This window comes from Callospermophilus lateralis, chromosome 8, assembly GCF_048772815.1.
Source record: "Callospermophilus lateralis isolate mCalLat2 chromosome 8, mCalLat2.hap1, whole genome shotgun sequence".
In the NCBI taxonomy this organism is placed as follows: domain Eukaryota; kingdom Metazoa; phylum Chordata; class Mammalia; order Rodentia; family Sciuridae; genus Callospermophilus; species Callospermophilus lateralis.
Window position 1 is genome coordinate 39395284 of NC_135312.1, and position 13700 is coordinate 39408983.

Consider the following 13700-nt stretch of genomic DNA (forward strand, 5'->3'; position numbering starts at 1 on the left):
GAATCAGTGCAGGGCAGCATACTCTGTTATTATTTCCCTTGGTCAAGCAAACCAGAATGGTACCTTCTTGTTTTTTCCCAGATGAACCCACCCACATTCACCTTCAGTCCCTGGCATAAAGTCTGTATTTGAACTTTTTTGGTTGACCCATAAAATACTTAGAACTAAATTTGTTAGCCTTGAATTTACTTTGCCTGATTACTAACTCTGGCTTCCAGCTGGAATAACACATAATATCACTGCTTCTAGGGCAAGCCCAGTTTAAAAGCAATAGTTCACAGAGCCTATGCATTTGACTCTCATTTCTAATCAGGTACTTGGCACAAATTCACCTAACTCCAAATCTGGCAAGGTGTCCATCCTGGGTAAAGGAATAAGAAGTTCATGGATATTAGCTTCTCTATTTTTCCATTTGTCTCTCTCCTTTATTATTCAAAAATACAATATTTTAATGCATTAGAGAACAATAATGAAATATTCTGCATAAAACAGTAAAATTGAATGATAAATATTTTTAAAAATGTGTAAGCCTCTTAAGGTTGAAATAAAGGCTTGGTAAGGAGTGAAACGCAAGATGAAAATCTAACTTGAACGCCAAACATTTTTAATAAACATTTTATTTATTTTTTAATTGGTGCATTTAGTTATACATAAAAGTAGAATTTATTGTGACATGTTCATACATGCATATGACAATAGTTTGGTTACTTTTATTCTGCTGTTCCTTTCCTTCCCCTTCCCTCCTCCTTCCCCCTCATTCACTTTCCTCTACTTTACTGGTTTCTCTTCTACTTTCATGAGATCCCTCCCTTTTAAAAAAATTCCTTATTTTCTTCTAGCTTCTGCAGGTAGGAGAAAACATTCAACCCATGACTTTGTGCATCTGGTTTATTTCACTCAGCATGATATTCTCCAGTTCTATCCATTTATCAGCAAATGACATTTCATTCTTCTTTATGAGTGAGTAAAACTCCATTGTGTATATTTACCACATTGTCTTATCCAATCATCTACGGAGGGACACCTAGACTGGTTTCATAGTTTGGCTATTGTGAACTGTGCTGCTATAAACATTGGTATGCATGTATCACTACAGTATACTCATTTTAGTTCTTTTCCATAAATACAAAGGAGTGGGATAGCTGGGTCATCAGGTAAGTCCATTCCAGATATTCTAATTTACAGTTCCACCAACAATGTTCCCCACATCCTCACCAGCATTTATTATTATTTGTATTTTTGATGATTGCCATTGAATGCCAAACTTATAGATAGATCAAGGATCAAGGAAAAGCCAGTTAGTAGGAAACTTTGCATTTTAGTGATTCTGGAACTCATAATATCATCAATTTAAACACATAAAAATTTGAGCTTTTATTAATGAGTTATATAGACCTTTCATGTATTAACAACTTTTTTTTCCCTCATACCTGAGAATAAATATGAAAGTGGCCAACAGCCATTCTGATGCCTTACCCCAGGACAAATATTCCAGTAGTGCATAGTAGTGAAGGGCCTGGCTTGAGCATCAGACAGACTTGGCTTTTAACCTGACTCTGATACTAGCAAATGGAATCAAATTCATGACACGTCCACCCTTTGCTATGCAATTCACAAGTTCAAATCAGCAATTTAAGAAATGTATTTAAGAAAATTGGTTGATCAGAATCTAGGACTTTCTTATAGAGGCAATACTATTGATACAGAACTTAGGTACTCAAACCAACCTACAAGATTCTATTTGGGCCTGTATCCCTGGTGATGGCACAAATAGTGCTAAGGTGCCTATTTCTAATCCACATTACAAAATAAGTTGCAGCATAAGCAAGAGACATTATATGTTTCGATTTTATAATTTCACTGGAAATTATAAAATTTGGAAGACATAACACACTCAAAAGATAGCTATTTCATGGAATACAACAGAATAATTTCTTTTGGAAAAGGTTTTTCAGCATTTTCTTTACTCATTTGGGGATGACACCTCTAGCAATGAATTAGAGGGCAGAGGCTTCCCTGGAGAGAAAAGAAAGTAATTAGAAGATTTATGTTTCTGAAAAATAGTAATATGTATATATTAACATGTATTGTTATTATTGTTAAATGTTATATATATTATGTTATATGTTATATATGTTACATATTTTTATTTATTATATGTTAAAATGTTATTATTAACATGTTATTATATATAATATAATATGTATATTACTAGTTATACATATATATGTTGTAGGAGAACACAATACCTTTATTTTATTTTTTTAAAACTAAATTCTTTTTTTTTTTGACACAATATCTTTATTTATTTATTTTTATGTGGTGCTGAGGATCAAATCCAGTGCCTCAAGTGTGCGAGGCAAGTGCTCTAACACTGAGCCCCAGACCTAGTAATGTTTATTAATTATCCTACCTATATGAGAGTGCCCCCCAGGTATTCTGAATTGCAAAAAGGAGCAGAGGAGTAAAATCCTGTCACTTAATAAGAGTCTAATCATGTGAACACTTGAGGAATAAATATGTTAGGCTACTTAGATCTCAGATTAAATTCCTGCCATTAATCTGGAACTTTTCTCAATTTGTCTGGAAAATTTTAAAACTCCGACCATTTAGTACTATGCTAAGATAAATAAATCTTCATAAAGTATGAAGATGAACATATTTGCATATGAAAATACAGATAAGCAAGACTAAGTAATGGAATGTCTGTAAGCCAATATGGTACTCAAAATCAGACAACCTTCTCCTCCCAGTTACAGGCAAGCCTTGGCCAGGGCAGACCTCCACTGAAGGCACAGGACAGGCTGACCACCCCCTGTTCCCAGATCACTCTAAAGAAGAGTAGAGAAAGAAGCAGCAGCTGCTACCCAGTGAGAGCAGATCCTAACCCTGAAGAGTGGCTCAAGGACCCCTCCAAGAACAATAAAAGCAGAGTTGAACCATCCCAAAATTACCAGCCAGACAAAACACCTCTGTTGCTAGGAGAGGAAGGAGTAGAATGTCAGAAAGAGGCAAGAGTGTGCCTAGGAAAACCCTTTGTCATGGAAATCAGGAGAGGGAGAAGATAGTTTTGCTCCAATACTTGCCCCTGCAGTTATTCTGAAGCAGTTTTATGAAAAGCAAATTTCACAATTTGCCTTCTCAGCAAAAATCCTATCAAAATCTTTCCCTCATCTATAAACAGTGCCCAGGTCTGGTTTAGGAAATCAACTTTCTCTGTTCTTTCCTCACCTTTTTTTTTTTTTTTTTTTTAAATGATATAACAGATGTGTTTGCAAGTGACAACATACCATGGTGCTGAATGACTCTGGATATCAAGGTCCTTGCCCACAGAAAACTAACTGGTAAAAACTTCCCAGAAAAATTCAATCCTAACTATAATCAATAAAAAATAAATAAATATTTAAAAACAGGATCACCTAAGGGGACAGTGAAGTCAGGAACAGCACAAAAATGAGCTATTCTATTTTCAAGACAAGCCATATGGCTTCAGAGCTAATAAAAGCATTAGAGAACTCAAAAGGCAAAACCCACCAAATTGTTACAGAACAAGCAAATACAGTATTATTTAATTTGTATGAATTTAGTTTGTTTTAGAAAAAAGGTAAATTTAAATATATTAAAATTTAATATATTTTAAAAATGAATCCTACCTATGAAAAACTACTTTGGCAACTAATGATATAGTATGGTCTATGTTTCATTGCAAAGAGAGATAAAACTAAAGCAATATTATACCCGTATTATCTTGAGTGGCTTTATAATTCACTTGTATTTTAAAGTCATTTTCCAAGATGTATTTCTTGATGTAAAATATAAATTGCGCCTAAAGAAATAACTAGAAATGTATAATACATATATTTAGAAAGCATGTGCTTTAGGAAACATAAACACAGCTGCTTCCTCTACTCCATATAGTCTGCTAGTATTTTATAACCACAGTAAATAATCCTACACCCAATAAAAGTTTTTCCTGTTACAATTAGCATAAAAACATCAGCTATACATTGCAGGTTTAAAAAACAACATTGCTAAACATTATCAAACACATATCAAAATACAAAAAGACATTAACATTTTTCAAAGTGACAAACTCATTCTTTCTCAATAAATTTTAATTTAGGAAAACAATATTAAGGTGAGAATATTATTAAGGGATTACTCACATAAAATAAGTTGGCATTTTAAATATTTTGGCTCAGCTAAAAGAATAAATAATAATAATAATTACCATTTATTGAGCAATTGGTATTTGCCAGGCCCTGAAACTTAGTGATACAGACATATGATCTCACTCAATCCTGAAATAACACCGGAGAGTAAATGCTTTCTTCCTACTTAAATGAGGAAATAAATTCAAAGTCTTTGCTACATTATAAAAAAGGTATTCTTCATGTCATTACCAATAAATTAAATAAATATGTACTCTTAGAAAGCAAAGTTATGGGAGTAAGAAATTCTGATGTGTTCTTACACTGTAGATAACTATAATTTACTGTTTCAAAAATGTTAGAAGAAAGGATTTTGAGTTTTCACCATAAGGAAATGATAAATGAAGAGATGTGTTTAACTTAATTTAAACATTATACAATTTATACATGTAGAAAACATCACCTTATCCCATTAATATGCATGCAGTTGTATGTTTTTATGTATTCATTAAAAATAAATTGAATTTAAATAATTTTTTTAAAAAAAATCAGTGTGATGCCCTAATTATAAACTGATAAAATAAAATTAATTTAAAAGAAAAAGAAAAATACAAAGAAAGCAAATCTACTTGGGGAACACATTCATTAATACCATAAATGTTTCTGTGTTCAAGTTAAACTTATTCCTTTTTAAAACAGAAACATAATGATTTGATAATTAGCATACATATATTCACTGCCTAAAATACTGTCTGTGATTTTGGACACTAAAGAGAAAAAAGAGTCACGAACATACTTTATTTCCTTTGGCTTTTTAAAATGTATTCCTATGCTAATAAATGAATATTTATATTAAATGAATATTTATATAGCATTTTATATGTTCAAAGGAGGAACTCGCTATTTCTTAATAGAATTCCTAAATCACTTCTAAGAGCCTAAGTCAAATGGGAGTCTTGTGAACAGTCCTCAGCTCTGTTGCTGACTCGTGTGAGATCACCAGAACCTGTGACCCATGAGCTAGCAGTGAGTTGAAGAAATTCTGCAAAACATTTTGAATTGTAGATTTCCAAGACTGATTTCTTTTTCTTAACCAAGGTTGCCTATAAGGTTACTTAGGCCATAAAGTCAACACTGAGGTTTCAGTGATGGAGGCCTGGTGGAAATAGTAGAAATAAGTCTCCCCAAAGAAATAAACAATTTTTAACATTAGTTGAGCTTTCTCAGTGGCTCTCAAGTCCTTGGGAAAAGCTAAACATTGCCCTCGTGCTCAAAATAAACTCAAATGCTCCATTTTCTAATCAAAGTCTGTAAAAGAGACAGCTGACCATACATTATAACCTATTACACTAATGGATGAGTGTATACTATACAAAATAAGCATGTTCATAGACAAAGAGCAATTATAATCGCCAGTTTATGAGTTTACCTATGCTAAAACCCTAACTTTTAAGGATCCAGAAATGACTAACACAGTGCTAGTCAGGGTGATATGCAATTATGATGAAAGTAGAGTCTTAGTATTTTAAATGTTTACTTCTTTTCCCCAGTCCTTTTTTCTTTTTTCTATTTGCTGAAAGCAAAACACCAAATACCGTGTTCACATCTAGTAGTCTAACAGTCTAATAGGAAACAAAAGATTCTGAATGTTAATTAGAAATAAATTAAAATATTAAGAGTTTGTCAAATTTCTTCAAAAACCGCTAATAAATTGACAGATTATCTTTCTTAGGAGAAAAGCTCTATCTAGTCTTGTTTAGAAACACTTTTATTTGGTTTGGGGCTACCTACTCTCACTTTGGAGCTACGTTCTCCAGAGTGAAGCGTTTGTGTCCGCCTGGTAGGGCAAGGGTCAAGAGGGAGGTTGCAAAAGTAACTTAAAGCAGGTTATCAGAGCACAGAGGGTGTCTATAGGGAGAGGCAATCACATCCCAGTGCAAGAGACCAGGGCCAAAGCTAGTGAGGAGGTTTTCTATGCACAGGTATGCCAGGGTCTAGTGCAGGTTATTGAAACCCAAGGGAATAGAGGGGGCATCCACATGAAGGATGAGGTAGGCAAGTCCCAGTGCAGAGTACAAGAACCTAAGCAAGTTGAGGAAGGTGTCCACATGACTATCAAGGACCAAAAATGGTAAAGAAGACATCCTGGGGAGAGGGTCAGAGATGGGATTATGCAGCAGCCGCCCTGCTTGGCTTATCAGAATCAGAAGGTCTCCATGCAAAGGCTAGGGGACAGCAACTAAATCCAGCAATGTTTGTGTGTGTGGAAACATACAACAGTTACTATTATGGTATTATGTAAAAATGTGATGTGTAACCGATGTGATTCTGCAATCTTTGTAATGTTTTGAATAACCAATAAAAAAAAAAAAAAAGAAACATACCATTGTGTGTGTGTGTAGGACCAGAAATACAATAAAGACTATTTAACATTTAAAATCTTTGAAGTACAATTCATCATATTAACAGATTAAGGGAGAATAATGAAATGGTCACTTAAAATTTCCAAATCTGCATAACAAAAAATCAATACTAGTTGAATTAACAAACACAAAAACCTCATCAAGCTAGAATTAGGATAGAATTTCCTTAGCCTGATTAAAAATAAAATAAGGGGATGAGATTGTGGCTCAGTGGTAGAACACTTGCCTAGCATGCATGAGGCACTAGGTTCAATCCCCGGTGCCACAATAAATAAATAAATAAATAAATAAATGTAGTGTGTCCATCTACAACAAAATATATAAATATATATTATATTATATATTTTAACATATATATGTTAAAAAATAAAATAAAACCTCAGAAAATATAATATCAAATCATAAAATTCTGGAACATTTCTTTAAAGTCAGAATTAAGATGAAGATGCCTAACGTGGTCTAGTATTCCTAGTCAATGTATTAAAGTAAGAAAGTGGTAGCAAAAGTGAAAAGGAAAAAATAAAAGTGCCATTATTTGCATGTGATATTATTGCCTACATAAAAGATCTAAAAGAATAAATGAATAATAGCAAGAAGTAAGGAAACCAGTTTTTTTGGTACATAATCACTATCCAAAAGCTGAGCTATTCCTTAATGCCAGCAATCAACTACAGAAAAATTGAATTTTAAAAAACCAAATTCAAAATAGCATTAAAGTCTTTAGAATATCCATGCACAAATCTAATAAATCTCTTTTTTAGAGAAGAGCATAACACTGGACATATGGACTCAAAATCCCTGACCAATAAAATAGACTAGAAACTAAAAACTATAACCTACTTTACATGGCAGCTTAATACATTATGTATCAATGTGGAAAAGACAAATATATGGCTTAAGTAATAGAATAATTATTGTTATAGTTTGGATAAAGGTGTCCCACAACAAACCCAGGTGCACTTCAACAGATGAATGGATAAAGAAAATGTGGCATGTATACACAATGGAATATTACTCAGCCTTAAAGAATGAAATTATGGCATTTGCTGGTAAATGGATGAAACTAGAGAATACCATGCTAAGTGAAATAAGCCAATCCCAAAGAACCAAAGGCTGAAATGTTTTCTCTGATATGCAGATACTAATTCACAATTGTAGGGGATGGAGAGGGAAGAATAGAGGTACTTTGGATTAGACAGGGGAGTGAAGGGAGGGGTGGGGATGTAGGGGTAGGAACAATAGTAGAATGAATCAGACAGTATTATCCTGAGTGCATATATGATTACACAAGTGATGTAACTCTAAATCATGTACGACCAGAAGAATGAGAGTCATACTTCATTTATGTATGATGTGTCAAAATACATTCTTTTGACATGTATAACTAAGTAGAACAAATTTTTAAAAGACTGAAAAAAAAAGAGTCAGTGGCCACTAAGTTACAGTTAAATCAAAGCTAGAAGTTCTGGGGCATATTGTATTCTAGGGTGACTGTAAATAACAGTAACATGCTATCACCTTTTGAAAAGCTACAAGAAAGGATTTTGAAAGTTTACACCATCATGGAATAACAAATGTTTGAAGAGATAGATTATGTTTAATCTGATATGAATATTACACATTTATACATGTATCAAAACAAAACATCACAAAATTTAATTTTTTAAAAACTTTACTCAAATGAGAAAAAGAGTCAATTATATTTGTTGTCAAATATATTTATATGAGTAAAACTTTCAAAATTTAAAAAAAAAAAAGCTTACCAAAAGCTCTGCTGGAAGCAAGAGGTGTAATGGTTAGATTATGAGAGCTGTGACCTATCAGTAGATTCATCCATTTGATGGGGATCATTTTAAAGAACTGGGTGGTAACTGTGGGCTGGTGGGGCGTGCCTAGAGGAAGTGGGTCACTGGGGTATTCTCTTGGAGGTTATGTCTTGACCCTGTCTCCTTCTCTGTTTCCTGGCTGCCAGGATTGGAGCAGCTTTCCTTCCCCACCCCTTCCACCATAACGTTCTGCCTCATCTCAGGTCCATGGAGGTGGCCAACCATGGACTAAAACCTCTGGAACCATGAGCCCAAATTAAACTTTTCCTCTTCTACATTGTCCTTGGCAGATATTTTTGTCATAGCAACCAAACACAATTATCATGTCACAGAGCAAGATATTTTGAAGTATGCTCAGAGTCATCACTTAGGACCCAGACCGTTCTGTCTTCCTCAGGATGCCAGTGAGCTTCCCTTCTTTTCACAAAGTGTGTAGAGTGTCACAAACATACATTAGGAGGCAGAAAAAGTGACTTGCATCTATATTGTATATCTTTTCTATCAAAACAAAAGAAAACCCTCCCTAGAAACACCTCCAGTAAACTTCACTTTGCCTCGTTGTGCCTAGAACTGCTATATCAATCACCAAGTATGGAAATAGGAAGAGCAAGGTAATCTGAGATCAAACAGGATTTGCCTGAACCATATGGAAAACAGAAATTGAAACAAAATTGGTATTCTGCCAACATGAAAAAGAGAAAAATGACTATTAGAGAAGTAATCTACAATATAATAGAGTATTCCATAAATAGTATAGGGAGATTAGGCTATCTATGTGGAAGACAAAAAAATAGATACTAATTATATCATAAATGTAAATAAATTCCAGATGGATTAAAAATTCAAATGTCAAGAATAAAAGTTAATTTACAGTGGAAAATACCAAACAATATATTTAGAAATTAGGGGTAGAAAAGAATTACTAATATAAAACATAAACACAAACTATAAAGAATGATATTTAACATATTACTTATATGTTAAAATTTAAACTTTTATATAATAAAACATATAGAAATTAAAGTTGAAAGACAACAATCAGAGAGTATTTACATGATATAACTTTAAAAAGTCTAACATATAAAATGTCAAACCAGATTTTCGTGACACAACAGATAAAAAATAGGCAAAATACAAGAATGAATGATTCAGAGTAGAGAAAATTAAATAGCCAAAAATAAAAGATAAGATGATCAGCCTCATCGGTGGTCCAAGAATTGCAAATCTATACAAAGAAACAATGATGAACAACTATAAAAATGATTTAGTTTTATTCATATCATTTTTATTTGTATACATGAATATGTGCAGGCATGCACACACACACGCACACATACACAAAAGCACCAGTTGAACAGCTTAACTAAACATCAATGTGGATCAGATAAATAAATTGTGTATTTGTGGTATGGATTAAATGAACAAACTAGAACCTTAAATAGAGCATATTGGGTTATCTTAGAAATAAAATATTCAGAGGAAAAAGCAAGTAGTTTAGGAATATTTATAATATTATGTCACTTAGGTAAAAATTAAAACCTATAACACAATATTCTGTATTCTTTATGAAAAGTAAATACTTACAAAAATACCTCTGGAGAAAGTAAATGGAGACTCAAATCAGAGAAGGGTTCAGTAACAGGGATGCCTCAACTTTATCTCTAGTTGTATTTCTTTAGTGAAACAAAGGTAAAAGATAAATATTTTTAAATGGTAAATTACACTGAGACTATATATAGAGTCCACAGACGTTTGTCCTTTCACCTAAGTTTATATTTTAAAGTACTTTATACTTTAACAATATTTTATAATTTTTAAAGCACAGTATAATTTATACTTTATAACATAAAAAATGTCTTTTTTAAAAAGTTTCCCTCCATGTACAAATTTCTGCATAAACACTACAAATGGAGTTCATCTCTTTTCATCTTTTGCTAAACATCATTAAGGCGCATGCTCTATGTTGTTTAAAGATTAGAGATTAAGTAGTATCAGAAAAAATGTAAATAGCAGTGCTATTTTAAAGGACAAATGGGAAGGATTGAATAAAGATGCCATGAAGATCAAGAAAGGTCCAAATGGCACAAAATCGAAAGGAGGTTTCCAAAAGTGAGTCAAACACTCAAAAAATATTCCCAGTATTGAGAAGCCAAAGATGTCACTGTCGAAAAAATTCTAGAAACAGGTCTGGCAAAAGTTTCTATCAAATTTTAATTTGGAGGTGCTTACTGAATGTGATGCAGAACACGTGTCAACAATACATTACTGAAACTCTAGTAAACATCAAAGTTTTCCCTGGAAGTCAAAAGCTCCCATAGCAACATACCTGGAGAAGGAGCCTTTCAAAAGCTAGAAAGTTGTCCCACTTGGCTGTCTGCGGGTGTTTCAAAGTTTGAACTGTGGCCAGCCCAAGCTGCAGGAGTCCACAATGATTCCTTAGAGCTTTGAGATTGTTCTTGAAGAGCTGAATATAGGTTGTAAGCTGTCCTGGCGAGACTCTCCCTGGAGAGACATAATAATTAATCAGCGTACCCTCTTCTGGAAGTAGGAAAAATAATGAGAAGATGCCATGAAAAACACCATTGTCTTATATTCGCACAGAACTTTAGAACTGACTGCACGCTTTCCTAAGCTGCTGTAATCTTCCCCACAGGAACAACAGCAAAGATGTTACCTGCATTTTTCAAGTAAGAAAACAGATGTTAAGGGACCAAACCAAGGTCATATGGCCAGTAGAATACATTTTAAAATCCTGTGATAAACTGTAAACAATTTTCAAATAAATATCAGTTTTATGTGACTATAGCTAGAACTTCAGATTACCACTCCATGATATATGATATAGGAATCCAAAAGGTCAGATTCCTAATTATAGGTATAACATAAAATATAGTTATGACTATAGCTTAAATTTTATCATTGATATCAGTGGATTCATAAATACTCCTGAGGATAAAAACTGTCTGTTACATGGAACAAAAATGTGTGGAGAAATTGGGTGGCAAAAACACTAGACAATGAAATATCAGAAGAAAGGGTTTGGTATGACATGTAGCACATTTGCTATACTGGTCACCCAGATATAGAAAAGGTCAGAGATTGTACAAGATACACACAGACACACATGCACACAACAATTTGTTAATTCATTCTCCCAGACCCCCTAAGTCCAATTTCTTCCCATAGCAGTCTTTGACTCACTCACTGCCACTCTCCAATCTTAAACTTCATCCCTGCCATTCACTGGTGCTTTGCATGAAGTCACTGGATACCAGATTTCCACCATCAGGCATAAAGAAAGCAATGGGGTCAACATAGCTGGAACTCAAGCAAATCATTCCTATACATTTTACCCACCTCCTCCTTGTAGGCTGTTCTTTGATACTGAAATTCAAGTATGTTTAGTTGTTATTTCATACACATGCTAGGCAAGCTCCCTACCACCAGCCATAGCCACCATATGTACATTTTAAAGGTAAGAGTGTCTTCAGTTAAAAAACATAAGCAAACTTTTGATTGTTAGCTTTTCCTGGCTAAGAGTCAGACTCAGTCACTCAGGTTTATGTAATGCTACCTTCCCACGTAAGGCATGTGATCTAAAGAAACAAAGTGAGTTATTTCATAACAGGAAATGCCAACAGAGCACAACACTGTGAACTCTGCAATTATTCACCATTCCTACTCTATTTTGTTCCCCTTTGCACAGTAAATCCTTTTCTCACAAACACTTCATGAGATATGTCCTAATAATTTATAACATGCTAACTGAAATTCAATAAAAAAGTATTTCACAAAAATGCCTTAAAATATAGGCTTGTGACATGACATTTTCAAATTTTTAATTTAATCACAAAAAATGTAATTCCAAAAAATGGAAATCAATGAATTGGCTACCAAAAATGTTGTAGTAAGATTAATGACTTGAATAAAGATTCTTAGTTCACATCAAGTAAAACAATGAGCAACTAGAACCAGGTGTTGAAAAGTAAAGCGCAGAACATTTATCCATACCTTACTTTTAAAAAAGGAAAAAAAATAACTTGACAGGTAGATTTATATGGTGGTTTTAAAATGTCAACCCAGAAGGCTTTGCAACACATTTTTAAAAGCTATAAAACAAGGATTATTTTACATCAAAATTGCATAAAGTATAGTAACTCTTTGAAAAGTGACAATTTCACATTTGAAAAGTGGTTTTCAAGCAAGAAATGCTATTGGGGTTTATTGTTCTTCTTTTTTTAATTTTAAGGAAAGAAATAAACTTCTGATTTCAATTTAGTTAAAAGAAAAATACAAAGCTTATCACCAATTCTATACATTTTTTAAAAACTCTTACTGAAATATAATTATCTTTCAGGGGAAAGGGTACAGATCTGGAAAATAAAAGAATTTAGTACTGTATTTTAATATTCTCTAAAACCCTTTCAATATTGAATTCAGTTAAATTCAAATGAATTATGAAGATTATTCTTCCCATTACTGCATACACAATAAATTACAGTTTGTTCAACCTGTTTTGTGACTTAGTAAAATTAAGTAAATTACCTACATATATTTAATTCTCTATTGGCATTCTTAAAATAAAGAGTATTTTGTTAGTGCCATGTATGATTTAATCCCATAACTGTTGTGGTGGGAACAAATAATAACCAACAAAAAATTTGTCTAAAAATAGTACATTTAGCTATTTTTAAAAAATCTCTTGATATAACATATAACCATACTGTCATTGCACATTTTTCATTCATCATATTCCCACAAACATGAATGAAAAACCCAATATGTACAGACTTTATATTTTTAAGACTCCCATCCCCAGAAATCAAATATTGGCATTTCATTTTTCTCCTTTCTCAATCATTTTCCAATATGATAAAAACAAAGCATATGGGAATATTTAAATATAATATACTCTTCTAAGACTCTGGTTCATTATTTCATACACAATTGGCAAAACAGAATAATATTAACATTTCACAAAAGTCACACCTGTTGATTTGTGATTTTTTTCCTCATTATTTTAATATTTGGTATCACCAAATAACAGCAACTGAACACAAAATAAATGAGCACAGCTGGATTCTGCGAGCCACAGAAGGAACTAAGTATTGCATGATGTGCCCATTCATTCCCAGCTCTTCCTCTTGGCTCTGCTGGCCACATGCCCTATCTTAAAATGTTTCCTGTTGGATTTGCCCTGATCTTCAGTTCATTTTGCTTTTGCTTCCATAACTAAACAACCTCAACTCCTCTCATACCACCTTGCAATAAGCTACCTTCAACTCTTTCATCCACATTAA

At 33.1% G+C, this 13700-nt stretch overlaps 1 protein-coding gene across 1 annotated transcript in view; it reads right to left on the minus strand.

Moving 5' to 3' along the window:
- The window catches only part of Scfd2 (sec1 family domain containing 2), a 399900-nt gene that overhangs the window by 313969 nt on the left and 72231 nt on the right, over positions 1-13700 (minus strand). The window contains exon 4 of the mRNA XM_076864547.2: positions 10727-10902. Coding sequence (XP_076720662.1) covers positions 10727-10902 — 176 coding nt within the window. The remainder of the gene's footprint in view (positions 1-10726; positions 10903-13700) is intronic.